Below are 27,848 nucleotides of genomic sequence, written 5' to 3' on the forward strand. Positions count from 1 at the left end.
CGGAAACAATGAAGATTGACACAAATTTGACAGCAAATCAACACAGAGATATAAAGCTTGTAGAATGGGACAAAAGAATAAACAAATAAACATTATGTTCGCAGAAACCTCCGAATGTTTGCTAGACAAATGCGCAAACCAGAAACAATCAACAATGCACTTCCTCATTCTCGTTTCCCCCTTCTCTTCTTTCCTATGTCTCTCTTCTGAAAACTTCCTCCGCCATCCACAACACACACAACCTGGTAGACATAGAATATGAAAGGGACTTCATTAAAGCGGAGATCGTAGATGTGAAAAAAACAACGTTCCGAAGCAAATCTCATCACCTGTCGTCTCCACCTCTGGCTTTCCCTCTTCGCCTGAAAAAGTCCATCACTCTTCTTGCTGCACCACTGCTGCCAGCATGGTCAGCACCGCCTGAGTGGTCAGTGTCGTACGCGTCGACGAACCGCTTGTTCTTCTGTAAGACACGCGCCTGTCTCCCGTCCGCACCTCCACTGCTGCCTGTCCCACCCGCCGGCCCCAGTCCGCCCTGCGCCTCCATGAGCTTCTGGTGGTGGTCGACCGAGACGGACCGTAGCCCGTGGGCTTGGAACTGCTGCTGTTGGGGGCTCACCATGTCGACCGAAGATTCCGACTCCGACGTCCGCAGGTGTGCGCCCGACTGCATGTAACCCGGTACTGCCGTTGCCATCTGCCTGTCGCCGTACTGCCCGCTGGTATAGTGCGTCGGGTAATGCTGCTGTTGTTGGTGGTGCGGCTGCTGAGTCGAAAAAGCCGGAGCGCTGGGGCTGTGCAGCTGTGCGTACATGCCGTCCATTCCGGCTGCCTCAAGATCCTGCTCGTTAACCCGCTGGTCCACGTAGTGACCCTGCCGCTGCTGCTGCTGATGCTGATGCTGCGGCTCACTGTCGGGTCGGTATGGTTCTTGCAGGTGGTCCTGCTGATAGCCGAGGTCCACCTGGCTATCGTCACCTGCACCCTGCGTCGATCCTGGCGCCGTCTCCTTGCCGATGCCAATTGCCTTGAGACTGATCGAGCCAGGGATGAACGAGAACCGCTTATTTTGCTTATCAACCGACGTCTGTGAGCCGTTGTGGATGCTGCCGCTCTTTTTCCTTGGCCCGAGCCCAAATGAGAAGGATCGTCGTGACCGCTTGGAGTCGACGCTCTGCCGTGGCTCGTATTCGCCGTTTGGATTCGGTGCTGCCGACATGCTGACTGGCGGGTATTTTCTGCTATCCCTGTTCTTGGCTTCGGTTGGCGTCTGTGACTGGTCCGCCTTGGATCCCTTGCGGTTCTTATTACCAAAGAGGCTCCCGCTGCGTCCAAACATCTTGCCCGTGATCTCGCCCAGAGTGTTGGACCGTCTATGCCCCTTGGCACTTCCCTCACGGCTCTCCGGCTGGTCATGGCCAGCAACACCAGGAACATGCGCAAACTTGGACGGAGCACCACCCGCACTGGGCCGACCAAACTCGGACTGGTGATCCGTCGGCTGCTGTATTCTGCCGTGCACATTTGTGCCGGCCACCGCTGGAGGTAGCGGCTGCCCATATGATGACCTACTAGCTGCTGCGAGGTTCCGCGCCCCCGTTGCATTCATAGACCCGCTGGTACCCGGCCTGCTTCCTGGCGACATGGTGCTCACGTACGAATCCGAAGGAATACGTCCACTCTGCGGGGGTCGTGAGATTGAAGGCTGATTGCGGTGGCTGCTGGGCGGTTTCCGAGGGTCGCCGCGGACTGACGGCTTCGAGTATGCTTCCTTGGGAACCGGCGGATCCCTGGGTAGCGGCTTGTCGCTGGACAACCTGGGGTCGACCTCGACGGGTCCCTCGCTGCCTGATCGTGCCCGAGTCTTGCCAGAAGTAGCCTGCTGCTGCTGAGCAACAGGCTCGCCTCTCTGGGTCTGTGTCGTGGGTGCCACATATTCGACCTGCACGGTCCTTCTCTTGTTGTCCTTTTGTTGCCGCGCTGCGTACTCGGTTTCCTGGTCGATGCCACCCTGCTTCGAGGCCAAGCCGCCGATTGTAGGTGAAACTGGCGTCCTCCTCGAGGCCTCCCTGACTGACGCACTGCGTGCTAAGCTCGGGCTCTCGATGTCCTCGGCCGGCACCGTGGTATTCTGAATCTCGGTGTGGGTTGTTGTGCTGCTGGTGATAAACTCAACAACATGGGCATACTCACTCAACCAGCTGTGTCGCGCTACCTCGAACAAATCGGCTCGCCTACGGGGATCGGGGACCAAAATGCGCCTGAGCAAATCCTTGGCATGTGGCGTGACATATTCGGGGAATGTTAATGGTGTGCTGACAATATATTTGTAGAGAAGGTTGATGTTGTCGCCCTCAGGGTTGGCAGGGTCGTCGTCAAAGGGAAGGTATCCGGCAAGCATGGCGTACTGGTGACAAGATTAGCACATGGGAGCCTGGAAAAAGTGAAAAAAAAAAAAAAAAAAAAAAAAAAAAAAACTCATTGGGAGAAAGTCTTACCAAGATGACTCCACAACTCCAGACATCGACCTTGCGGCCGGTGTAGAGGGAATCACTGACGACCAGCTCCGGAGCAGCGTAGCAGGGGCTGCCACAGCTCGTCTGCATCAGATCGCCTTTTCTAGAGCCATTGGGGCCTATCTTGTCCAGCCCTAAGCGCTTGACAAACTCGCGGTTGGAAAGCCCAGCCTCTTCCTCCTCGGTCAACTCAATAGCGGGATCAAACGTGTTGGCAAAGCCGAAGTCTGTGATGATGATGTTTCTGTTGCGGTCAAGGAGCAGATTCTCCAACTTGAGGTCACGATGTACTATGCCTTTCTTGTGCAGATAGCCGACACCGGATACGAGCTGCGCAAACAAACGGCGCGCAGCGTTATCTTTCAAGTAGCGATTGTTGAGAATGTAGTCGAACAGTTCGCCACCTGAGGCATACTCGAGAATTATGCCGAAATGCCTCTCGGACTCTTCCATCTTGTGAAGACGTACGATGTTTGGATGTGTTAGTTGTTTCAGAATAGAAACTTCACGCATAATCTTTTGCATCCTGTTGGGGTTGCTGCCGAGTGCATCCTTCTTAATGAGCTTGATTGCAACCTGCAAGTAGATATATATATTGTTAGCAAGCAGAGACTCATTGGCCCAGTTGTGAATGGAAACATAGACTCTATGCACATACCTGCACTCCGCCTTCTGACTTCCAGCCCAGCTTGACCTTGCCAAACTCTCCCTCGCCTATAGTGTTTCCTAGAATATACTCGCCAAACTTGGTGTGCTTTTCGCGTTTGCTAGAGTGGTCCTGTCGGCTCCTTTGTGTAGGGACCACAGGGGGGCAAGCTGCCTCACTGGCATCGTGAGCCGAAGACGTTGGCTGGGCCAGGGCTAGGCGCTCCTTCTCCCGCTCAATATCCACCTCCGGCGGCGAGACCAGCATGCTATTGAGGATCTCACTGGCCTCCCTTGACGGCTGCTTCGACGACGAAGCAGTGGTCGACCCACCCGTGTTTGTGCGGATCGGCATTGTCGTCGTCGTCGTCGTCGTCGCTGTCCTCGAGTCGCGTGTGCTCCCCTGACGCTGAGGAGGATAGTCACCGGTCGCTGGCGCGTGGTGGCGATCCCTCCTACGCGAACTCGACGATTGTTCGGTCTGCGGGTCCGCACTGCTGCCGTGGTGGTCTGGTGCGCGTCGTGATGACGAGTTTTGTGGTTGATGACTCGCGGAGGCCGGTCGCCTCGAGGTCTGGGCACCGTTCACGGGGGCAGAAGTTTGGTGACTTGACGAGGTCCTTGGGGGTGCAATTGGCGCGTGGTGTCTCCTCCGGTCAGAAGAGGCAGGCTGATAGTAGTCGGGGGCGCCGGTCGGGGCGACGGCCACCGGGGATGCAATTGCGGCTCTCGAACTCATTGGAGAGTTTGACTGTGACGCGATTGGTGGGCTATGCTGTTGCGGCTGATGTTGGTGCTGGTGGTCGTGGGAGCTTGGGCGGCGAGAGGAGCGTTGGGCGGCAACGTTGGAGGAGGGCTGCTGCAAGTTCGCATGATAGCCTTCGCGTGAAGGCGAAGAGTGTTGCGAGGACTGGTAGTGGTGACGGCTCGAGGGTGAGCCCGGAATGCCAGGAGGCGTGTTTAGGGCAGCGGAAGCAGTTGTCGAGTTTTGCGGTGCGGCATGCAGGACAGCCGAAGACATGGTCCACTCACTGCGTACTGGGTCGCAGAGAGGACGAGGACGAGGAGCAAGGTCGAGGGGGACAATCAGCTCTTTGTGGCGTCAATCAAACTAGTTTGAACCTGCACGGCTTGCCTGGATGGCTTTTCGGCTTGCCGGCTGGTTCGATGGATGCTTGAGGGGGGGGTTGGTGCAAGTTTGAAAGAGGTAGCCGCCGCGTTGTGGACGGCAAAGCTCACGGCTCGAATCGAGTCGAAACCTGAAAGCTACAAACAAGGGAAATTACGACGTGGGTCGGGGGTTGGACAACGGATCGATTGAGGTGCGGTCAGAATGAATGGCAAGACTTTTGCAACCATAATCCATCCACACAGTGATTGAATAGGGGCTCGTTTTTGGATTTGGGGACGAATTAGAAGAGAGGGGGAAAAAAACCGCAAAATAGTCACAATAATAATAATAATAAAATAAATTTAGCACGCGTTCCGCTCAATCAAATCCGCGAATGATGAAAGTTGATCAAGAGGGAGAAGCGCCGCCGTGGTTGCAGCAGGCAGTCGTTGGATGGTTTGTTTGGTTTGAAATTCAACGTGCGTGCGTGCGTGCTGCCTCTGGTGCTGCTGGCCACTGCTGCTGCTGCAGCTGCAGTGCCAAACAACCTGCAGATGGCGCCGATCCCCTTTCTTCTAGCGTTCCTTGCCTTGGTCCGTTCGCCAGTGTGTTGATGGGAGACGCGACTCGGGTGGCAGGCCAATTTGGACGGCCCTGGGGCTATTCAATCCACCCACACCCCACGCACACCACCATACGGTAAGCAGACCAAACCGCAATCACCACAATCACCATAAAAAAACGAGCGAATGGGGGGTTTTATTTTGATGCAAACCAGGGTGAGTTGTACACGACACCAAAACACGACTTGCAGGGTGCTCGGCAACGATTGGGCTTCTGCGATTCTGCACGATTGACCTGCCAGCGGTTGAGAACCATTGAAGCCCGTTGGAGAGACCAAGTTATGAATCGTCCAGTTTGTATCAACCCATATATGTACCTAAGAAATCATTTGATGCAAAATGTCACCGCGGCCTGCGTTGTGCATTGCACATCTCGCAATTCTCCCCGCATGAAGATCCAAGACATTTATTTTATTCGGCAAGGCAATAAATAACCGGTCTTTCCCATTCATTCTCAATGGAGTCGGTCAAGCCAGGTCTGTTTATCCACCACCTCATTTACCCAGGGTATCTCCGTAATGATACCCTACCAACTCTCAGCACAATTTATGTAAGGCAAAGTAGAGGCGAGGTAGGGCAGGTATCTCACACATGGGGAGCCATGAGCAAAAGCGACTTGGGCGGGTTTTGGAAATCAACAACCCAGCCCGGCTTATCGAACACGCAGTGTTCTCTTCCCTGTCTCAAACATCCCCAGAGCGGCCCTCGTGAAAAGTCGACGAAATTGCTACTGGGCCATGTCTCTCGCTCCAACGGGAGTACCTGACTATCTCCCATACAGCAGCGTAAATTGACAACCGCAAGGATCTTGGACCCGGGCCGTCTCCACTATGAAAGAAACAGGGCAGATAGATGGATACCTTATCCTTGTGCTTTTGCGGCTCGTTAGATGCCTTTTTATTTTCTTTTTTAATTTTTTTATTTTTATTTTTCTCCCCTCTCCTTCGCTCTCTTGCATGGTTGGTCAGGTACGTCGTAGGCAGCAAGTATTTGGGTGCCAGACGACAAATATCGTGTCGGCATTTCCCCATTATGAGGTTTCTTCATCCTGGGTCCTGCATTAAGTTGATGTTTATGCAAACTCATTCCATCTCCACGCACTTCTCCTCGTCGGCAGTCGGCAAAACAAAGACAGACAGACGGACGGTCGAGGACCAGCAGTCCCTGTCCAAAGTTGACGTGCAACTGACTGAGATGCGGTGAGGAAGCAAGCCAGCCGTTCGTCTCAATGAGAATTGTGGTCAAAACTCACATGGGCTCCACGATTAATTAGATTGGATGACGGGCGCCCGTTGTGAAAGGGGTGGTGGTCGAGAACTGACTGACTACTACGTACTGTCAAAAATTGGTAGCAAGTAGTATGATTACCCCATCCATTACCTCGCAAGCCTCGATCCTTCGATACAGTTAGCCCTTATCCAGGTGCATGCTTGCATCCGATGCATGACTGGCCTAGCATTCGTCTCAAGGAGAGAGAGAGAGAGAGAGAGAGCGAGAAAGAAAGAAAAAATAGCAGCCTTTTTTTTCTTGGCGCAAAAGAACAAAACCAAAAGCACAGCCATTCATGAAATATCGCACCCTTCTCCAACAGCATCGATGATGAGTAAATTTTGCGAAGGCTGGTCAAGTGGGCCTAACTCCGTACCCCAAAGAAACAAAAGACATTTTGGCTTCGAGAAGCTCGCGCAGCGCCCGCCATCGACGACATCCATTCAATGCAACCTGTCGCCCGTGCCGCCTCCGGCGCCCACCGCCCCCTGAATTGGGATTTTCCCTGTACTAGAAAAAAAGAATGTCGCCCTGGTATTTCAAAACCCTTGGTTTCCCAAAACAAAAAAATCGTCCAGTCTCGCAAAGACATGACAGAAAAGAAATGCGCCGCTCTGACCATCCTTCAAAATGAGGCTACACTAGCTAGGCTCTTCCTGGCACAAGTGACAAGTCATTGCCTCGGAATTACTTCACGTACAAAAAAAGAGAAGGGTATTATTATCAGCGAACCCAATGTGATAGATACCATGGATGTTTAATCACAAAACCCCCCCTAATATCCCTAATATGTAGTTATCAGAACCACCAAATCTCACGTCACAGCTATTTTGGTTGACCAGCCATGTGATATATCAATTTGCCGCGTCAATGCATCCAAGAAAATAACTCCCTCCCTAGACCAGCCAAGATCTTCCATTCATCGATCCCACTTTAGAAAACAAATAGCAGCATTTGTGGAATATTAGGGCCAATTAGCCGGCGGGGATAGCTCTTGGGCTCTCGGGACACCTCTTTTTGAGAAAAAGAGAGATAGAATAAAAAAAAAAAGGTACCGCCAGCCCGACGCCACGCTTTGAGACTTGTCAAGTTCAGCCTCGACGGCCTCTTTTGGAATCACGCAAACAACCCCCAATCTTGGATTAGTACGTCCCGGCTTGAAACACCAAGCGCGGTGTGGCTGCATTCCCGGTATTTGCCTCTTGTGTTTTTTTTTTTTTTTTTTTTTTTTTTTTTTTGTTCCTCACCCAGCTTCTACAGTAATCAGCCCCTCGAGGTTGTCTATCCTTACCAATGCATGCCCTTTCCCCAACATGTTATGTTTTTCCCTATGCATCATGGGAATCGCCAGGAACTCCGGAATCTACACGGAAGGCATTGACGTTCGGAGATTGAAGTCCCCAGAACGGGGGTTCTGTGGTAGCACCACGTAATGTGATAGATGCTACTGCACTTATTAGATCGTACCCCGATTTTTTGTTGCCTTTAGGCCCCGTCAAACACAGCTGCGCAATCAGTCAAACGTGGGAAGAGACACCATCCGACGATAACATCAGTAGCACAGAACTATTATTGTTCCATGGAAGAAACCCGGAGAAAACAAGGCGCCTTACAGGAGAATATCTCCTTAATCCCGGGGTATAAAACACATTTTATAAACCTGGTTACCTTTTTGCTTGTTGTTGTGCTGATTTAGGTAGGGTAACCCTTTCTCGGTCGTCGTCCGGCAACGTGGAATTGCACTTTTATGCAACGGCTTGTTTACTATGAGTAGATGATCCACTCTGGCTCCAGTGACGCGCTTTTTTTGTTGCTCAGGTCTGCCCCCATCCCGACGCGCCGGCCATGTGATGATCAGTGCATTTCAATCTACTATGCACTGCGGTGTATTCTTACAGAATTTATGCAAGGACATGGAGAGTGAGGGATAAAGAGAAGAGAAAAAAAAAAAAAAAAAAAGCCGCAACAAGAAGTTATGTGCAAGGCTTGACTTTCTTTGGTTATCGATCCCAACCGAGCGACTGCAGAAAAAGAAGCCGTCTTGCTCTAGACTAATGAACTGAAAAAGCCAAGAGTGCGTACCCCCTCGACCCTTTCATCCCATCCATCATGGCCCCCCGCCATCCGTATCCGGCAGAGCGTTGCAGTCGGACTTGACCGAGAAGCATGATCCTGGAGGGGGGTGTCCATGAGGTGAGGGTCTGGCCCACCGACAAGACCGCGGTTCTTGTTGTATCGATGGTCCCTGCATCGGATGGGAGCTGCGTTTTTAGTGTTTGGTGCGATGGATGGGTAATAAATCGGCCACGAAACTCTGGTTCCGGATGACGTCGTACCGATAGCCTAACTCTGAAGATGAATACATGTCCAAAAGTCGACCAAAAGTCAGTATCTTACATCAGCGAGGATTTTACAATGCTAACAAGAATGAGTGAGCAATTCAGTGAGTGCGTGTAGTTGTATTTATATTTCAAGAATTGATTATTTAAATCAAGTCGCGTAAAATCTCGCGTCAAAGAATACTACAGCTTGATTGAGATATTATAGACATCCAGAATCACAGCAACCCCCGTCACGACCAGAGCATACCCCACCAAGATGCCCATCGCAAGCAGCGGGCCAGCAGTCAACGTAGGAAGCGTCATGTTGACCGCTCCCGTAAGCAGGTTCGCCAACAAGAACACGGCCAGCCCATTCTTGTTAAAAGCACGTAGTACCCGGCTCGTGGCCGCATTGTGCGCCTCCTTCTCAGCCCTCCCGTCTGAGACGTGGGCGCTGCTGTTTCCGTAACAGGCTGTGGGGGAAAAAAAAAGCGCCTCGACGACGCAAAACGCCATCAGCAGCGCCGAGTTGTACCATGCGGTCCACAGCACGTACGGCAGGTTCGCCATGCGGCGGGACACATCCAGGCCCTGGCCATAGGTGAAGTTTGTCGTGAAGACGTAGAGCGCCGTCCAGAGCACCGTGCGCAACCCCATCCTCACGAGCAGCTTCTTCCGCGCGCCGGAGGGGCTGGCGGGCTCATTGCCTAGCGTCCGTGGGAGGACATAAGTGCCAGCGTCCATGCCTGCGAAGAAGATGGCCAGGTAGCCCAAGAAGCTGAATATGCCCTCCCTGTTCATGGATATCAGGTCGGTACGCGGGGCGATCAGGATGTAGGCTTTGAGGCGGGTGCTTTCAAGCAGCATTTGGTAGACGACGCCTAGGATAATTGAGAGAACGGCGTATGAGGGTATGATGCGTAGGAAAGGCTGCAGAATGGCCACAAAAGGCGGGAGGAATCCCAAGGTGAAGAAAAAGTTCCAGTGCACGCCGTACTCAGTGACGTGCTCTGCATAGTCTAGTCCCTTGACGGATAGTAGTCGGATCACGCCGAGAACCAAAAGCGGAAATGAGTGACGGAGGCTGTATATCAGTTTCTGCGCCAGCGGTGCGGATTTGCCGCTGGCAACCTCCCGCAACACTGGGCGAGCCGAAACGAGACCCCCGGAGTAGACGAAAGAGCCTACGCCTATATCCATCAGAGACGTGCCCCAGGTCTCGACCTTGGCGAAGCGACGGGGGAATATGGGGAAATCAACCGCTAGGATTGCTAGACATGTCAGGGCGAGCATGCTGCCACGGTAGTTTGTCAAAAATGGCTTTAATGAGAGCACATCTGCCTGCTTCTGGGCCTCGGTGGGCTTAGGCTTCTTGGGTCGGCGCCTGGAGGCATTTGCCGCAGGAATACCGTATAGAAGCACGGCGGGGGCGGCAAGTAGTAGTATGAGAAGAACCGGTGCGTGGGCATATAGAGTTGTTGCAAGAAGCACAGCAATTATGTTGAGAAGGAAGTCAACAGTAAAAGCTATGGGGGTGTATGGGTCGAAGAACGACTGGCGCGTCTGTAGGACGGACCAGAGCACGAGGGCAACCTGTAGATGGGAGCGGTCAGTCAGTAGACGGCCTTTGTGTGCATTGCTCTTTGTCATGAGAAATAGAGAGCAGCATCTGCATGTACCGGAGCAACGCCCGTCACGGCAAGTATCTCTGCAACGGAGCCGCCATTGTGTCCCGAGACGAAAGCCTCTTTCTGCTGCTTGTAGCTAGCCGTCGAATTCGACATGGTTGAGTCGTCGCAAACTGATCACGGAAGGATTTTCAGGTGTAAACGCAGAGAATAAAGCAAATGTGAGAAACAACAAACGCAGTTCTCGTTTCAGGCATTGCGTCGTAATATTTTAAAAACAGGCAAAGCGATGAGTGTGCAGCGCACGAGGGCCAGTTGTTCTTCTCTCCGAGATGATTGAGGAAACCTGTCAAATCGCGAAAATGACACTGTCGCGGAAAGAAGCTCCCGATGCGACTTTGCATGGATCAGAGCTGCGGCCAGCCAGCCAATGACGTAAAATGCCCCTCTAAAAGCAGAGGAAGTATCACGTGCTCTCGCGCTTTTGGAGGTTCTGCTCAGGCACTAATCAGTCAACGCCACATTTTTGTATCACAGTAAATTCTGACGACGTTTGTTCCGGAATAGGGTAGACCTGCGCTCTCCCTTTTTTTGCCTTTACACCAACGTCTTCCTTCTCCGTGACAAAGAAACCACAGGAGCACCAAGAGGAACTTTCATTTGGGCTTGCTTCCCCCGCATCTACGTTCCAGTTGTCTTTGAATGAAGAAAGGAGGGATGACGACAAGGAGGTTTTGTAAGCCAGTGTAGGGCAGAATCGGGTTTCTGATTGCCTTTTTCAGTGTGCAATCTCCCTACGTCTCCCCGTTCTTTGTTACAGCTCACGAGCCCAGCCGTCGAGAGGAATGCTTTGCTCATTTCTCGTTTTTTTTTTCTTCTTCTTTTCTTCTGTTCTTTCAAACGGATTTGTAGTCTGGGTGAGAAAAGCTTCTCCCTCACTTTGAACCCTTGTCTTGTTCTTAATGGCTTTATTCATATTCAGCCCAGCGCCATGTGCACCCTGACTGTATGGTACCCCTTGTCTTTGACCTTCTTTGACACACGACAACGATACAAATAGCAGTGCCGTGTGCGGCACTTCACATCTTCTCCACGTCGCGTTTCTTTGCTCGTTTGAGTACAAACAAGCACGCTCTTTCAGAACATTGCTGGGTGCTTGACATCCTCAAGTCTCTTGTCGATACCGGTTTATACTCCGCCCACGTGGTTCCTTTGTTCACTACCATATTCGCATCACTCACCATACATTCCCTCATCTGCCGCGCAGATCTTTCTTACTTGAAACTTGAGACAACTCTGTCAGTCTACCTAGCTTTTTACCTTGGCACCATTGGAATTATTCAGCAATACGGACGAGCGAAGCACCACCGCCACAAGGTATGATATCAACTCATAAAGCTATCATGGAGACTCAAGCATCCAAACGTAATCCCCTGCCTTCCATATGGACTGGTGGCTATCGTGACGGTGGCTTCCCTCGGGGCGCTGCCCGCCGGCAGTTGAACACTCCCGCTGCGCCCTCACCCAGGTCGCCACATGGTGCTCACGGTCCAGATATTATGCTTCCGCGGCATCACCAAGATCAGGTCACTGAACTGGGCAGATCTCTTGTCCAAACACTCGGTCGCCGAACCAGTACGGCAATGTCTTCAGCCCAGTCCACTTCCATATCCTCTCCTCTGTCTGGCGCTTTCAACAGGATGTCAGTCGGCGGCAACAGTGCCTACGCTGCGAATACATCCCTCCTGCTTACGGGCGTCAGCGAAAACGATATCAAGTCCCCAATGGAGCGGCGGAAATCTGTGGCCATGGAGATGAGGCATCCTCAGATGATCTTGGTGACAGCAGTGGCTTCGCGCAGCAGGGAGCAGGTTACCATGATTGGAGGAAAGGTCACCATCAACGCAACCGTGTTCCCTCGTGTCAGCCAGCGTTCCCCCTTTAGGATGTCGCGCGAGTTCAACCTCAAAAAGGTCCACGAGATGATCCCTGGTCCGGCGCGCCGTCCATCCGTCACAAGCGTTCCTGCATCCCCAGAGACCCCGCGGCGGATGTCTACCCTAGTTGAGAGGAGGCCATCTCCAGCCGTGGTGAGACCTGCAGTGGTTCGACGTAGCATTGTCGGAGATTTCAACGATAACGCGAACGTTCCACCAAACACAAGGCCCATTTGTTAGTATAGGCCTGCATTTCCCAGGTATTTGCAAAAGCGACAAAACAAAGAAAACATGTGGCTAATCATTTGAGAACCCGCAGCTTGGCCACACGCCCGCCTTTGCCTTCCAATCCTGGCATCACTGATGCTTTCGGGGCAGCTGAGAGACGGTGACAGGATCGAAATCCCAATGCCGCATCCCGAGGCGTGGCCCCATACGTGGGCGTACCTGTGCACGGCGGATGGCAGCGAGGTGCACGAAAGCATGAAGCAGAACATCCTCTATCTCGGCGGTAAGCTTCTAGAGTGAGCCGATTTCCGAGATCCCTCCTTTTGAGTTTTCTTAGTATCTATTGCTTTGCTTTATGGCTTGAGACACTTGCAAGGATTTCAGGGCTGAGCATTTCTTCTTCTTCCTTCTTTTACTTCCGAATTTTCTATCATTTGGTTTTATTGTTCTCTGGCATGATAGAGCAAACGATGTTACGAACAGATGTTGATTTCATTTGGCATGTCGCTTGCCCAAGGTACTTTTTTTTTCGATCTAACCGGCATGCTGTATTTCCCCTGTCTTTTGATTGTTGCCATCTGCTGACTGATGGCCACGTCCTGGAGAATGGAAACTTCGAAGCTGTACAAAATCCGTCGGGCCGTGTCGGTGTACTGTACATGCCAGTTTTGGGAATGTATCTCAACAAAGTTTACCGACAGGGTTGTAAGCCATAGAAATCTATAAAGTGTGATTGTCAACTCCCCTCATCGTCCAAGATGAGTATGTCTTTATTACCCCCCCACCCCTTGGCCGAACTTTGGGATCGGCGGGACAGTATGGTTTTAGTCTATTGCCTTGAGACAACAAGCACCTCCCATGATTATAGTTGCGACACCGTTCGACTCTGCCCCTTACTTTTTTTTTTTTTTTTTTTTTTCGTGCCCAGTGTCTTGAGGTACGACTTTCACAGTCACGACTAGACCTAGCACAGTCGTTGAAATTTTTGGGGACCTAGGCTAGGACGCAGCCATCAACGTTGGCGCCAGAGACGGCGCCGCCTTAGTGTGCATTAACGTGTAATCCAGACCAAAAGATTGGCAGCGTTAGGACAGCCGCGTAAAGTGGACTGTCTCTCCTGTAGCAGTTTCTCCCAGGATCAAATAAAATATTAGCGACAGATCTTGTAAGTGGAAGTAGTATCTTGTTTCTGGAAATTCCGCTCGGAGGCAACCCGACCCATCCATAGTTGGAGCACACAGTCCCTCGATCGCCTTTTTATGAGAGCTTGTCACGAAAAACTACCGCATTTTCATTTGATTGATAGATTTTTATGGTATGAGAAGCACTACTTGACGATACGAAATTTTGCGTATCGTTCTGGATTGAGTTAACCGCGCGCTATCAATACGAGAGACTATCCTTTCTTTACATGAGCCAAAGTTTTGGCTGTTTGTAGAAGGCTGCTTTTGTTCGCACCTTCCTAAATCAACTTCGTTTTCCACAAGTGACGGCCACACTTGGGATCGTTGTTTCCCATATTCCACTCCGCCTATTTTTCATTCCCACATCACTCACCTTCCAAGATTACCTACCTGTCTGCCTAATTTTGTTCCCAAAATGACTCCGAGGCACTCCCACCCAACTCCTTCCCACATCTTCCCTCGAATCTCTTTCCTCTCACCATCCTCCAAAATGACCAACCCAGTCCTATCACCACTAAACAAAACAACTCCATACCTCAGTGTCCCTCCCAGTTGGGACAAGCCGACACGGCGCCCGGTCATCTGGATCAATGGCTGGCCGGCCGTCGGCAAGGCGTCAGTGGCAGGTTTCATCAAGACGCTGCTGGGCATCTCAGAGGTGGTGCTGGTCAACGAAGACGGCGAGGACGACCTATCGGGCGGGTCGGCGGTCGAGCTCGACCAGCACGCCCGGTGCGCCGACGACCCTGCCGCCGAGGAGGACCCGCTGGCCCGCGCCCGCCGCAACGCCGCCATTTGCCGCTACATACTCAGCGAGGAGAGCCTATGCCGAACCACCGTCTTCACGGCGTGCCAGCCGCGCACCCGCAAGGGCCAGTGGATCGCCGCCGAGTACGCCGCCGCCGCCAGGGCGGCCGACAGGCTGTTCATCCCCATCAACCTGACCTGCAGCGAGCAGGAGAACATCCGCAGACTGGGCCGGCAGAGGGAGTGCTCCGTCAACCCGGAAAAGGTGCTCAAGGACCCGAACCTACTGGTGGCCGTGCGCGAGGCCGGCCTTTTTGAGTTTACGCAGGAAGTCGCCGCCACCACCGCGCCGTCGCAGAGGCCGCAACTGATGAGGAGCTTTCACACGACCGACCTGGTCCGCGTGGGCGACACGGGATACTGTGAGGTTTCGGAATCTTCGGCCAAGGCCGAGGCGGGCGGGTCTCGGCGGTTCTGCCAAGCCAAACCATACCACGATAGGGAGGATCCAGCCTCGATGATGCTCACACTGGATGTCTCGCGCATGACATCCATGCAGGCCGGCTTCTCCATCATCTCACACGTGCAGGACATGGAGAAGCGGAGGATGTGCCGCGTCCGTGCTGCCGAGCTCAAGGAGGCCGCCTTGCAGCTCAAGGCTCAAGCGATGGCCCAGAGCAAAAAGTCATTACGCGATGCTAGCCAGCTGGACTCGCACCTGTGGATCACAAGGCCTAGGAGCGCGCTTTCTTGAGAGATAGCATGCTGCTATGCTTTGGCATCCGTATTGTCTGTCTTCATGCCGCGCCGCCGTGTTCGAATTCGAGTACGCTTAGAGTGTTCAACGATAGGCTTTGTTTTTTTGTTTTTTTTTAGCCTTTTAGTTTTCATGGCTCTTAGTTCCACATGACAAAAAAAACTCAAAAGGGAATTCGGATGAACTAGCCTCACCTCCGTTCTAAGGGGACCATGGGCTTCAAGGGCTTTTGATAATTGTGCGTTGCTAGAAGAGATATATACCTTTCTTGTCTCTAGAGTTGAGATACCAATATCTGTATCCAAATGTCATTTCTATCAAAAGAAGACCGCATGCCATATCTTTCTGCGGCAACCTTTTCCGTGGGTAGGATCTTTCAGAGTATCGCCCGTGTTTGTTTGCACGTTACGGTTAGATTAAAGAATACAAGCCCGAATCAGCGGCGGCATGACACTCATCAAAGCTTTTGCTCTCTTTGCTTCCCGACCTTGACGTCCCCGACCTCGAGCTCCTCGCTCTCGGTCTCCTTGGCCAACTTGACCACGTCAACCCACTCCTTGGGTCTCGGCCTGCCACCTTCCATGCTGTTGATGTAGCCCTCTACGTCGGCAGCCCAGTCCAACAGACTCTCCTCTTCGCCCCACTCGCCCATGGCGATGATGCCGACGGGCACCCTGCCCTCGCCGACCTTGGGCTCGACGTAGCCCATGGGCGCGCTCACGCTCGGGCAGCCCGTCATGTTGGACAGCCAGACGTATCTCATGTTTGCAAACGTGATGTTGCCGTCGCTGACGCCGAAGCGCGCGTCGGCCGGGTCCTTGGGCCACCCGGGCAGGGCGCTGAGCGGGCTCACGATCAACATGCCCGGGTGCTTCTCCGAGTACAGGTGGGCGAGGTGCCGCATCAGCAGCTGCCGCAGCTGCATGATCTTGATGTAGTCGACGGCCCGCGTGTGCTGCCCGATGGACAGGAGCACCCGCGACGGGTACGACAGCATGTCGACCCAACCGCCCCCGTCGCCCGCCGTCGGGTCGTGCCGCATCCGCTGGTGGTCCACCGCCTCCACCAGGCACGCCGCCGCGTGGCCAAGCTGTCCCTCGCGGAGGTAGGGGAGCTCGATTTCGACGACCTCGTAGCCTTGCTTCTCGACCAGGTGCGCAATGGCCGCGTCGAAGCACGCCCGCACCTCGGGCCTGGCGAGCTCGACCCACGCCTTGCAGACGCCAAGGGTTTTCGGTCGGCTGCTGCTGGCGGCTGCGGGAGGGCAGGACGTGGGCGCGAACCGGCCCTGAACCTCGCACTCCGGGTTGGGCTGGGCCATGACGCGGTAGGCGGCGCGCAGGTCCGACGTCGTGGCGGCCAGCGGGCCCGTGACGCACATCAGACTGTTCATGGCCATGGTACGGTCGTGCGTGACCTTGAGCCCGAAGCAGCCGTTGAAGGCGGCGGGGATGCGTACGCTGCCGCCCGCGTCCGTGCCGATGGATATGGGGACCAGACCGGCGCCGAGGACCGACCCGCCGCCCGAGGAAGAGCCACCTGGGTAGTAGGACTTGTTATACCAGTTTGTCGGGGTGCCGATTGCGGGCTATTATTCTTGGGGCGTTATTTTTGATTTCCGAAGCATTTGTTGGGGATTGTTAACAGAAAAAGACGACGTCCAAAAAAAAAAAAAAAAAAAAAAAAAAAGCAGAACAAGCAGAACAGCATCCAAGCAACATTTGACTTACATTACACCCCGTAGTATCCATCCCAATCTCGTGCATGTTCAGCCTCCCAACCATGACGGCACCGGCCTCGCGCATTTTCTTGACTGGCCAGCAGTCCTCCTCCTGCACCTTTTTAAAGAAGCTCAGCCCGGCCTGCGGCTTGATGCCAAACGTGTTGACGTAGCCCGCGACCGGCGTGTCGCACTTGACACCAAACGGCACGCCGTCCAGCACGCCGATGGGCTTCCCCGCGGCCCAGCGCTCGGTCGACGCGCGCGCCTCGGCCAGCACCTCGTCCCGCTTGCAGGCCGTCCAGGCCGTGGCATGCTCGGCGCCCCGGTCGCCTGTGATGTACGGCAGCAGCGCCGTCGCAACCTGGAGCGGGGTCGCGGCGCCGGACTTGTACATGGCGTGGTAGTCGGCCGCGGAGTGGTAGCGCGGCGCCGCCTGCGCCGGGTAGGCTGCCGGGTTTGTCAGCTCCGCCGCGGTCTGCCTGGCGGTGGTAGCATCGCCCTCTGCCGGGAGCGGTATCACCGAGGCCTGCAGGAATCTGGCGTGGGCTTCGTCAAGGTGGCGGATGTCCTTGACTGTGCCGAAGCCGGTGGTGGACCAGAAGTAAGTCTGCAGCGAGGGGAATCTCTCGAGGCTATTTTGTCGTGTGCTGTTTAGCAGCTGAAAGCTGGAATAATGTAGTGGCTTTAAGGGCTTCGTGGAGAAGAATCCTGGGTTTTTGAATTGACTTACAAAGTGGAGGCGACAGCGAGGCTGTACCCTCGCAGAGGAGGGTTTTTGTCTACGTCATGATTGTAGTTGGTCTTGGGACATGCCTTGGGGAGCGGGTAATTGGCAAATCCCTTTTTTGAAGATGCGTTTTGTGATGAGGACATTTTTTTATTTTTATTTTTATTTTTGGGTCCTCTTTTTTCTGTTAACAAATGAGGCAGACAGATAATCTGGGGATGATTCTTCAACAAAATATTCAATCAAAATCCAGGACACATGCGTCTGGTTTTAACAGTCAAGATATGACCAATGATTTCCTCAAGCTGATAGTTTGAGTGCTGTGGTCACTGTCTTGAAGCTTGAACAAGGATGGTTGGTTGGGATACGACGGGATCGTGGCAGTCGTTCCCCTTCCGTCCTGTTTTTGGTGGGGGGGAACGGAGACGGGGAACATGGACAGGGGAGTTTGTTGCACTAAACTAGGTCTGGTTAGCATGTACCTCGGTATAATTGGTGTCGTTGCCTTCATACAGCAGTAGCGACCAGTCTAGACTAGAATACCTTTGAGCAATCATCCTTACAATCGGAAGACAAAACAAATCTTATCTTTCCAGCGCTTGTTGGTTACTATACTTATCCAAGAATTTCCATCTTCGTACTTTTGGCGGTTTGTGAACACTGATCTAGGTATGCGTACATATCCAGACTGTGGGATGAGAACGTTCGGCAGTTCCACATCTGTTGCATACATTTACTACCTTGGTAAACTGTTGTAAGATAAGGCGAGCTGTTCCAATTGATTTGTTGGGCCGATCAGCGACGACGCTAGATTAGATTCAACCCACCGATACATCATATCACTCTACAGTGGTATACTTGATTTATGTCCATCACATCGGACGAAGATGACGCTGCAGACTTGTGACGCATATCCTTCAGACGACAGGAGGACCTTGTTTTGCAGCTTGTGTCTTCTTTTCCCTTTTTAGATTTAAGCTCATCCTTTTTTTGAAGATGGACATATGTCGATGACATTTCGTTTTCTCCGCGTCTAATAGGGCAACATGGCCTGAAGAGGTAATTGTTTGGCACTTCCGCAAGTGACACTCACAAACGCTCATAATCAACCTACGCAGTAGTGTAGTTGTACAGAAAAGGTCGGGGCTACGCCCAGCTCCTGCACGTGTTGTAGATACGCAGCCAGTTCCTGATCCGACCCTATGGGTAGTGGGACCTGAGACAGACCAGAAACGCCAGACAGTCCGTTCCTGCTGTCTTTTACAACCCCCTCAACAAACAAGCAGACGGCGCCGGGATACTTGTCCACTGCCGCTGACCTCACGTCGTCTAGAGTTGGCGACATCAGGGTTGCGATCCACAGGCTCGAGTCGGCCATGACCGTCGATGCATGGTGTGGCTGCAGGTAGATGGCGATGGGACTGTGGTGCTGATTTTGGTGGGTGTAGATCTGGTTCATATATTGTTGCTCCAGGAAATTTTGAGTGCTGGCGGCGAGGAGGAGAGGGTCGTCGAGCGGTGGTATGTGTGAGTTATGCAACATTGAAGGCATTCCCAGACCGTGCATGCCTTGAAGCGACATGTTACCAATCATGCTATCATGCATAAGTGCATTGTTGTTATTGTTGTTGTAGATACTCATGTCCCAGACATGATTATCGACAACAGCGTCGTTGTCTGAAGGTACCAGAGGCGGGGATGGCTGAGCTTGCATGTGCAGCTGCGGTTGCTGAAGCTCTTGCTCATGGTCGATAGCAACCTGATTCTCTTGAACTTTTGCATGGTGGTCCTTGTATCGTTTGAAAACATCCCGAGCCAGAATATCAACAGCCTTGGCCCTTGGTTCTCGCTGCTCCCCGTCCTCCAAGATACGTCTCAACACCGCGCAGGTGTCCTGCCACTGTCCTTTCAATTCGTCCCATTCCTCGTCGCCTACTGACGGAATTTTATCTCGCCCCAACAACAAGTTCTGCAGCGTCTCCCGCATCTCCCTAGCCTCGTCAGGGTTTACACCGAGCATGTTTCTGACATTAGCAAGCGTCAACTTCCTGACCGTCGCGCCAGCAGCGCTAGCATTATGGCTGCGCATGCGCTTTGTCACGTCAATGCATATCAAGTCCAGTGCCAGGTGGTGCACCCTGCCGACTTCCATGGACATGAGGCCCTGCAGGTATGGAACTTGCCCGACGAGCAAAGCCTTGGCCTCGTCCCATGATTGCTGCCCCGCCGAGCTTTTGCTCTCCAAGCCGGCCTTGTGACAGATCTGTTGGAAGCATGTCCGAACGTATTTATAAATCTCGGTATCGAGGCCGAGAAGCGCTTTGCTCTCAGCCAGGGTCGTTTCCGAGGGGAAGCGCGCAGTGGCCACCCCTGAGCAGTCATCATCGGGTTGGCGCCGACGCTTGCGGGTTGGCGACGACGATGATGGTGATGGTGATTGTCGGGAATGACTGGGCTGGCAATTTAACTGAAGACCCGGAGCTATTTGCAGGTCATTGACAGGGAAAGAATCACTAAGGCTGGCGCGAGGTACAAGGGCATCAACGCCGTCCACAGCAGCCTCGTTTTTGGGCACCCTCAGCAGCCATCGATGGTGAGCGCGTATCCTCAATAGCTGTCTGGCGCTGACATCATATCCCTCTTCATGAAGGACGCGCAGCATGTCAGCCTGGGAGTGGTTGGCTTCCCACAGCTCGCGCACACGGTCGACCAAGGGTGCATTGCGGTGGGCGCCGACTTGTTTGGAGGGGAAGTTCCATTTGCGGAGTTGCTGTTGGAAGGCTCTTTTGCTGTTTGTAGTATTTTTGTGAGTTTTTTCAGTTGATGGTAGAAGAAGAAGAAGAAGAAAAGAAGAAAAGAAAAAGGGCAAGAAGAAAAAGACAAACGAAATCTCGCGCTATTGCTACCGTATATCACTGCACTGTACTGTACTTGTACTGCACATGAAAATTTCCGGCAGGGCGCCAGAGTCCGGGGAACGCACCTTGGAGTGAAGCTGTGGTGGATCCGCATGTGATCCATCAGTTCGTCCATGGATTTGTTCTGAACAACGTAAACCAGATAGCATTCATCCCGGTGGCCATCCCAGTTGTATACCATGACTGGCAGTTGGTGGAAGGTTTCCCTGTTTCAGTCTTTTCATAGTCCTTTTTTTCGATGATGAGGTGTCCTGGCGTAAGATTCCTGAATGTACGCGATCGAATTTCCGCCCAGTCATAATTTGAAATTCCACATCGCGTCTTCAACACGTGATTTGGCAATCTTTACTGCATGTATTCTGGGAAATTCTGCCGAAACGGTCACGTGTGGACTTCCATAGCTACTGACTGTATCTGTATACCAAAATTTCCCCCAAGCTCAGGATCCACCCAAAAAGAGCATGCGAGTGCTCCAACAAGCATCGCTTCAGGCATAGCGAATGATCAAGAAAGACATGACTTGAAAACAACCCATCCAGCCGCCATGCTACGCAATGCCCAGCGCAGCATTAGCCGTTGGTCAAATTCAGCATGGCATCTACCATGTGCCTTGTCCACGGCCCGACGGGGCCTAGCCACAACGCAACCCCGGCAGGGTGCGATACATAAGCTCGTGTTTGCCGCCGTAACTGACATCGAAGAGGAAATGGCCACTGGCAAGAGAAAGTGGGAGGTGATCCGCGCCCCCGAGATTGTCAGTTTGGCTAGGGAGCATCCCATGGTGGGGAAGAGGCTCAAAGATTTGAATTCTGCGTCCATTCAGGAAAACTCTGAATGGAGACAGACGGATGCATATCGCGGTCTTATGGAACTTCTCAACCAACGCTTTAGGTTGTTGGGCCCCGAAGATATCAAAGAAGATCAACTGACGGAGGAGAGGACCTCGAGGGACGAGAGCAATCACTCAGCTGCACGTGACGAGAGTTCTGCTGCCGAGACTGAAGTCGAGGACAAAAGCGAACATGATAGCTGGGATTCAGACGTGGGGGTTGAGAGCAGAGAACAGGAGGGCCCGTCCACGAATCAAGCTGGTACTCCTGAAGAACCACTTGACAATGCAACGTCAAACAGCAAGCAAGGTTATAACCCTGACACTGAATTAGTGAGGGTCTTTGCAGAAAGTCGTCCCTCACCTACTCCTTGCAAAGATCCAGAGGCAGACAAGGCAAAAGTGAAAGATAAAAAGATACCTGGTGTGAAGTGGATGAGCCTTGATCTAAGCAAGACATCCGCTGACGTTGGTGACATCGAACAAGAGGAGGCAGCACAACATTCGCCCGAGGAAACGAGGGTGAAGCTCGAAGAGACGTACCAAAACGCTCTCTACCTGATTTCTCTTTTACCCACTAACAAAGGTCCCAAGAGCGAGTTCCTCTACGGCAATCAACGCGATGCAGACCCTGACGAAGTCCATCGGCGACGCGACATGTTAAACCGAATTGGCATCAGGGAAATCACGAAACTGCGAGGTCGAGCTGGCCTGGGCGCTGGAGGATCCCAAGACCTCGAATCACCAGAGCACAGGACGCGCTACATACACATTGCAGGAACAAAAGGAAAAGGTTCCGTAGCACACTATATCACGTCGATCCTCACCTCGCCTGTTGGCCTCGGCGCCGGCAGGATAGGCACTTACACAAGCCCTCATATCAACACCGTTCGCGAGCGCATCAAGATCGACGGCGAAATGCTCTCAGAAGAGGAATTTACCACCCATTTCTTCCGGTTCTGGCGTGCTCTCCGCAGAAACGAGTCAAGGGAGCAAGACCTACCCAAGGATCTGTTCATACCCAACACTTGGATGAAGAGTTACGACAAGAAACTGCATGGGCCTCCGAGAAAGATAGCCGTGCGAAGCGCGCCGTTGAAAAATCTTTACGCTCAGGAAGAAATCAAGGCAGCAGCCCGGATGCCTTTTCTCTTCAACTTCATGACCCTACTCGCCATGCGTGTATTCCAATCTATGCGCGTCAAAACGGCTGTGGTTGAATGTGGCATCGGGGCTGAATACGACACAACCAACATACTCATTCCTCCCTCCAATGTGACCGTTGGCGTTGTCACGGCCATCGATTATGAGCACACGTCCATGCTGGGCAAAACGCTGCCCGAGATTGCGTGGCACAAAACCGGCGTCTTCAAGCCCGGGGCTTCGGCCGTCGTAGTGCGGCCGCCCATTTCTGCCACCACCTATGATTTCATGCGTGGCATGACGCAAGGCGCCTACGGCCTGCCCAAGCCACCTCCATCATCGGCTGTCGATATGGAAGGACGCGGCGATGCGCTTGAGCAGCGAAACATAGACCAGGCAGATGGGAACGCCCTCATGGGTGTTATTTGGGGCAGGGCCATCGACCGCGCCGTGAAGAAGTTGGTCGACGTGCCCTTTGACGTCGGAATTCCCGATGAGTCTGCGCCTCCAGATGAGATGGACGTCGGCGGTCCTGTTGAAAAGCTGAACATGGCAGTCGCTTCACTCGCAGTGAGTGAGCATTTCCATCAAATCCAAACGAGCCGCACCAAAGCGGCCAAGATTATCAACAACTCCGACACTTCTCCCTCGGACGAACCACCATCAACACTCAATCCCTACCAGGCCCGGGTCAGGAGTTTATCTCTCAGCCCGTACATTAGCCGTGGACGCTGGCAGGCCATGATTAAACCCACGCACCTCGCCGCCATGGCATTCTCAAAGACCCTCCCCGGCCGCCGCGAGATCTACCAATCCCCTCACGATCAGGACACCACCATCTACCTAGACGGCGCCCATACCACAAACAGCCTCCGCGCCGTCGGCCAGTGGTTCCAAGACAAGGTCGCAGAAGCGCAGAAGAACAACACCACCGGCACCAAACCCCTGGCGGCCATCGTCTTCGACCAGCGCGACCCCGACCGCGACCCGATTGCACTGCTCTCAGCCCTCATCGAACCACTGCGATCCCCCGACGGTCTCTTCAACGAGGACACCCTGGCCTTTATCGGCATCATCCGCCCGACGTCGGGAAGCAACGACGTCTTCGACAACCTGCAGCGGCACTTTGAGGCCGAGTACCCCTGGCTGCGCTTCAGGAACTTTGAGCACGTCGACCACGCCACCCGCCGGGCGGCCTCCAAGGCGCGCGATGCCGTCGGCGGGAAGAGCCAGGCCACGGACTGGTGGCCGCGGCCCGTGCATGTGCTCTTCACGGGCAGCTTCTCCCTCACGTCGCGGCCCGAGATGCGCGACTCCATCCCTGTCCTCTTCAACATGCCGCCGCGGGGATCGGAGCAGCAGCGGAAGGAGACTAAGGGACCGGAGAGCCTCGATGCGGCGTCGCATGTCGACGCCGTGCTGGCGGGCCTGGTCAAAGATGCAGAGAAGCGGGCTCGTGCGCCATTGAGACGCAAGGATGCTCTGCGCAAGCGGCGGATGGCAGTCAAGAACCAGCAGGCACGGATCCAGTCGGGTGGCGCCTTTGCTTGGTGAGAGTGAGCACTTGGGGAGTCGGTCGTTGGCCACCCAGGTCTGATGCAGAGCGGGGGGCATGTGTCGGCCCGGCTGCTGTGACATATTGTGTGCAATATCACATGTATATCATCCAACATTTATAGAACTGTACTATCAGGCATTTCCATGGCATTGGAAAAATTACTTGTTCAATCTAATATTGATTTATAGAGCTTACTACAATATTATATACGGATTCGTATCACATGCAGTGTACGAATGCACACAACAGCTTTGAGATGTTTTTCGACAGACAGGGCATGTTTGTTGGGTTACCAATATCGTGTTTGAAAGTCATGTCTTGTAATCAAACAGAATGGTGTTTTTTTTTTTTTTTTTTTTTTTTTTTTTTTTTTTTTTTTTCATTGTAAGAAGCTTATAATTATGAGGGAGGGGACAATACAAATACCACGCCTCTAAACGCGCTCGCTGTCGTGATGAGCTTGGACAAGTTCTGTGCCATCTCAGTTAGGTCCTCGATTTTCCAGGCCATGGCGTTCAAAGACAGTGGTTATTTAAAGCTTCAACTTACAATATACAACGCATTGAGCTACGTATCACCTCCTAGGTGCTCATTCGCCTACCACTCATCGACCTCACCCGGCCGCGGCTTCTGCATGCGAACAACCTTGTCGCAGTTGAGTAAACACAACGGGTCAAATGCGGCCTTCATCTTGCGCATGAGATCCACCGTGTTTTGGTCCAGCTCGTGGGTGAGGTAATCCCGTTTGACGAGGCCGACTCCGTGTTCGCCCTTGAGTTTTTTTTCACGTCAGTAATCAAAATGGTGCAAAGTAAAGAACGGAAAGGTTGTTTCGATAGAAAACTCACAGTCACGGTTCCCTCCATCTCAATCGCCCGCTTCACCATCCTGTGCTCAAAATCAACCGCCGCCTTCCTCTGAGCATCCGAGTAGACCAGGATCGTGTGGAAGTTGCCGTCGCCCACGTGGCCCACGATGGTACCAAACAGCCCGCTCCGCTTCAAGTCCGCCTTGGTCTCTTCAATGATGTCCGGAAGCCTCGAGATGGGGACAGCCACGTCGCTGGTCCAGACGTGTTCGCCCTCCTTCTTAACCGCCATGGTACTCCATAGCGCCTCCTTCCTCGCGCTCCAGAGCTCGTTCTGTTCGTCCTCGTTCTTGGCAAAGTCAAACGAAGTTGCACTGTTGCCCTTTGCCAGCTTCTGCACGAGCGACACCTGCTCCTTCACACCGGCCTGCGTTCCGGCAAACTTGAAGAAGATGGTTGGGGCCTCTTTCCATGACCGGGTTGTCATGCCGGCATCGTTGATGCACTTCATCTGGGCGTCGTCCAGGAGCTCGACTGCAGCGACTTGAATGCCTGCGCCCACCACGGCGGCCACGCAGTCGGCCGCAGCGCGAACAGAGGGGAAAGTGCTGACTGCCACCGACGTTGACGCGGGCCGGACGGCGAGTTTGAGCGTCGCCTCAGTCACCAGGCCCAGGGTGCCTTCTGAGCCGACAAACAGGCGTGTCAAATCGTAGCCGGCGGAGCTCTTTCGGGGCCGCTGGCGCGTCTTGACGATTGTACCGTCGGCCAAGACCACCGTGAGCGAGATGACCCAATCTTTCATGGTGCCGTAGCGGTACGCGTTCGTGCCGCTGCAGCCGGTGCCAATCATGCCGCCAATCATGGCGCCTGGGCCGGGGTCAGGTGGGAAGAACAGGCCGTGCGATGAGAGGGCGTCGTTGAGCGCCTCCCACCCAAGCCCAGGCTGCACGACGGCGTCGAGGTCCTTGTCGTTGATCGCTATGACGCGAGCCATCTTGCCGAAATCGATAACGACGCCGCCGCGGGTGGGCGCATAATGGCCCTCGAGCGATGTCCCGCCACTGTAACCCGTCACGGGGATGCGGCGCTCATGCAGCGTCTTCATAATCCTGGAGACCTCATCGGTACTTTGTGGCCACACGACGCAGAATGGGCGGTCCTCGGGCCGGTGGGGGTGCGAGGACCATGTTGAGCCCGAATGGCCGTCGAGATCGGTGTCTTTGGTGCTCACGTTCTCCTTGCCGACTATTGCGACCAGGTCTGCCCACGCGGCCTGCAGCTCTGAAGCCTTGACTTCCTTGAGAGGTGGTACGGCGGAAAGCGGAAGGGTCGAAGCCGTGCTGGGAGGTTGTGGGACCTTGGTGCCCAAGTAGTAGGCAGACGCGCCGATAAAGAGGAACACTGCAGCAAGTAACCGACAAGAGTGAGGTTAGCCGGGATGGATATGGACGAGTATAAGCGCGCGGGTTGTGGGCTTGACTGCAGCCCATCAGGCACGTACTGAATGTCTGGGTGAGAAACTTAGAACCGGCTGACTCCTGGCGCTCCCTCTCGATACGCTCTCTGTCGGCTTTTTCTCTGGCCAGGCGCTGCTGGATGCTCTCCATCATCTGGCCCTTGAAGCTATGGCTTTTTTGCTCGGTTGAAGAGTAGCGCACGCCGGGCGCGGTGGAAAGAGCGACATTGCATCTTCGGGTTGCCGCTGATCGCCCTGGTGTTCCAAGATTGCTGAGGAGGGCCTTGGACCCCTTCGCACCCAGGTGCGACATTAGATTTAGATTAGGTTTTCTTCGATTCGGAGATTGGTTGTGCGAGATATGTTGTAGGTCGTCGGTTTGAGGTTGAGGTTATATGGGCCAATATCTAGCTATATTGACGTTGGCAATCGGGCTCTTTGAGAATGGTAGCAAGATGATGTACACAGCCCTTGAGGTCGGGGAAGCTCTGACGTTTTGTGCAAAGCTTTGAGCGGCACAGCACAGCTCTTTGACGTCGTCGGAAAGCTATGGGGCAGAGAAAAATTGCGTCAAATGTCAAGCTTATCGCACCTTCCGCTCAAGTGAATTTGACCCCGTTCCACAGTGGAGAATAGCTTGTTCGCAACCGCTGAGACCCAGATTTCTCCGGGTGAAAATAACTCTCAAACTGCAGTGGCCGCCCGTCTCGTGAGCTGTAAGGTATGAACCCCACTCTCAGTTCTCCACACAAACGCGGAGTTCCCAAATTCAATTGAGTTTGGTTAAAGCCGGTTCTCTTCTATCCACCGTTGTAGTGCTTGCGGCTATAATGGAAGTAAACCCCGAAGGTTCACTAACGTCGTCATTTACTACTTGTATCAACATTTTTTTTGGGCTGTTTACCGACGCATTCTGGCCCATACAGCCACACTCCTTTTTTCTGGGGTATCCACCTCCTCACCGTTGGCGGTCTTCAGGCCAGGGGGTGCTGTTTGTGAAAACTATTGTCATCCACCGGGCGAACGGATCGGCTGCATATTCGGCGAACTGCCCCATGCCGGTTCAGTCTTGCATATGAAAGGAGGCCGGCTTCTTGCGGGCAGCAAGTGCATATTGCATGGGCAAGTGAATAGTAGGGCCGCAGCAATGGATACACACGGCAACTATTTGGGAAAGGCTAGGGGCACAAGGTTAAGTTCGCCGAACACCGGAGCTGTCCCAGGTCTCGCTCCAAGTTAGTTTCCTCAACCCTTTACTCGTATACTTCTTTTGTTCGTCATGTATTCCTCCCTTCTATGCCCATAGTAGTCATTTCATCCTTCTGCAAGCTGTCTTCTGTATTTGTGAACACTTGCCCAGGAGGACTAAAAGAACAGTTCGCCTCACGAAAAGGAGATCATTCATCCTTTTATACGGGGTCTTTGCTGGCAAAACATAAAATCCTTTACCAGTTAGGTGCAATATAATTAACAAATAACAGACTGGCAACTGCTGTTCGCTTTCACATGAAGCTAACATAAGAAGACCACTTGCATGTTACTAATTAACCAATAGAAATCTCGCAAACCGCCCTAGTGCTAAATAAAATCACCAAAAGGGTGCGGTGGTTAGGAGCGCTTGGGTATTTGTTTGATAAATAAAGAAAGTATTGGGGAGGGAAAAAATACGCCGTCGGGGCTTATAGCCTCATGAGAGGTTGAGGTATCGAGCCGAGTC

At 53.2% G+C, this 27,848-nt stretch overlaps 8 protein-coding genes across 8 annotated transcripts; 3 read left to right on the forward strand and 5 right to left on the reverse strand.

The window, feature by feature from the left end:
- Nucleotides 1-325: 325 nt before the first annotated feature.
- On the reverse strand, nt 326-4,182 carry PpBr36_00691 (uncharacterized protein; the record flags this gene model as incomplete). Its single annotated transcript, XM_029887882.1, has 3 exons — nt 326-2,407; nt 2,499-3,092; nt 3,175-4,182. 3 exons carry the CDS (start codon nt 4,180-4,182, stop codon nt 326-328), a joined length of 3,684 nt encoding a protein of 1,227 aa, XP_029751801.1.
- Nucleotides 4,183-5,578: 1,396 nt separating this feature from the next.
- On the reverse strand, nt 5,579-5,942 carry PpBr36_00692 (uncharacterized protein; the record flags this gene model as incomplete). Its single annotated transcript, XM_029887883.1, has 2 exons — nt 5,579-5,788; nt 5,868-5,942. 2 exons carry the CDS (start codon nt 5,940-5,942, stop codon nt 5,579-5,581), a joined length of 285 nt encoding a protein of 94 aa, XP_029751800.1.
- A 2,744-nt stretch (nt 5,943-8,686) lies between these two features.
- PpBr36_00693 (uncharacterized protein) lies at nt 8,687-10,269 on the reverse strand (the record flags this gene model as incomplete). The annotated part of the gene is made up of 2 exons (XM_029887884.1): nt 8,687-10,078; nt 10,165-10,269. 2 exons carry the CDS (start codon nt 10,267-10,269, stop codon nt 8,687-8,689), a joined length of 1,497 nt encoding a protein of 498 aa, XP_029751799.1.
- A 1,247-nt stretch (nt 10,270-11,516) lies between these two features.
- PpBr36_00694 (uncharacterized protein) lies at nt 11,517-12,578 on the forward strand (the record flags this gene model as incomplete). The annotated part of the gene is made up of 2 exons (XM_029887885.1): nt 11,517-12,285; nt 12,370-12,578. The coding sequence occupies 2 exons, from the start codon at nt 11,517-11,519 to the stop codon at nt 12,576-12,578; spliced, it is 978 nt and encodes a 325-aa protein (XP_029751806.1).
- A 1,374-nt stretch (nt 12,579-13,952) lies between these two features.
- Nucleotides 13,953-14,963, forward strand: PpBr36_00695 (uncharacterized protein; the record flags this gene model as incomplete). The annotated part of the gene is made up of 1 exon (XM_029887886.1): nt 13,953-14,963. The coding sequence occupies one exon, from the start codon at nt 13,953-13,955 to the stop codon at nt 14,961-14,963; it is 1,011 nt and encodes a 336-aa protein (XP_029751805.1).
- Nucleotides 14,964-15,423: 460 nt separating this feature from the next.
- Nucleotides 15,424-20,515, reverse strand: PpBr36_00696 (uncharacterized protein; the record flags this gene model as incomplete). Its single annotated transcript, XM_029887887.1, has 5 exons — nt 15,424-16,554; nt 16,697-17,321; nt 17,420-17,529; nt 18,531-20,205; nt 20,400-20,515. 5 exons carry the CDS (start codon nt 20,513-20,515, stop codon nt 15,424-15,426), a joined length of 3,657 nt encoding a protein of 1,218 aa, XP_029751804.1.
- A 363-nt stretch (nt 20,516-20,878) lies between these two features.
- Nucleotides 20,879-23,860, forward strand: PpBr36_00697 (uncharacterized protein; the record flags this gene model as incomplete). Its single annotated transcript, XM_029887888.1, has 1 exon — nt 20,879-23,860. One exon carries the CDS (start codon nt 20,879-20,881, stop codon nt 23,858-23,860), a length of 2,982 nt encoding a protein of 993 aa, XP_029751803.1.
- Nucleotides 23,861-24,461: 601 nt separating this feature from the next.
- PpBr36_00698 (uncharacterized protein) lies at nt 24,462-26,462 on the reverse strand (the record flags this gene model as incomplete). The annotated part of the gene is made up of 3 exons (XM_029887889.1): nt 24,462-24,635; nt 24,713-26,076; nt 26,177-26,462. Coding segments are annotated over 3 exons (1,824 nt in total), but the record flags the coding sequence as incomplete, so codon positions are not given.
- Between the last annotated feature and the right edge of the window lie 1,386 nt (nt 26,463-27,848).

Source organism: Pyricularia pennisetigena, chromosome 2 (genome assembly GCF_004337985.1).
Source record: "Pyricularia pennisetigena strain Br36 chromosome 2, whole genome shotgun sequence".
Lineage (NCBI taxonomy): Eukaryota > Fungi > Ascomycota > Sordariomycetes > Magnaporthales > Pyriculariaceae > Pyricularia > Pyricularia pennisetigena.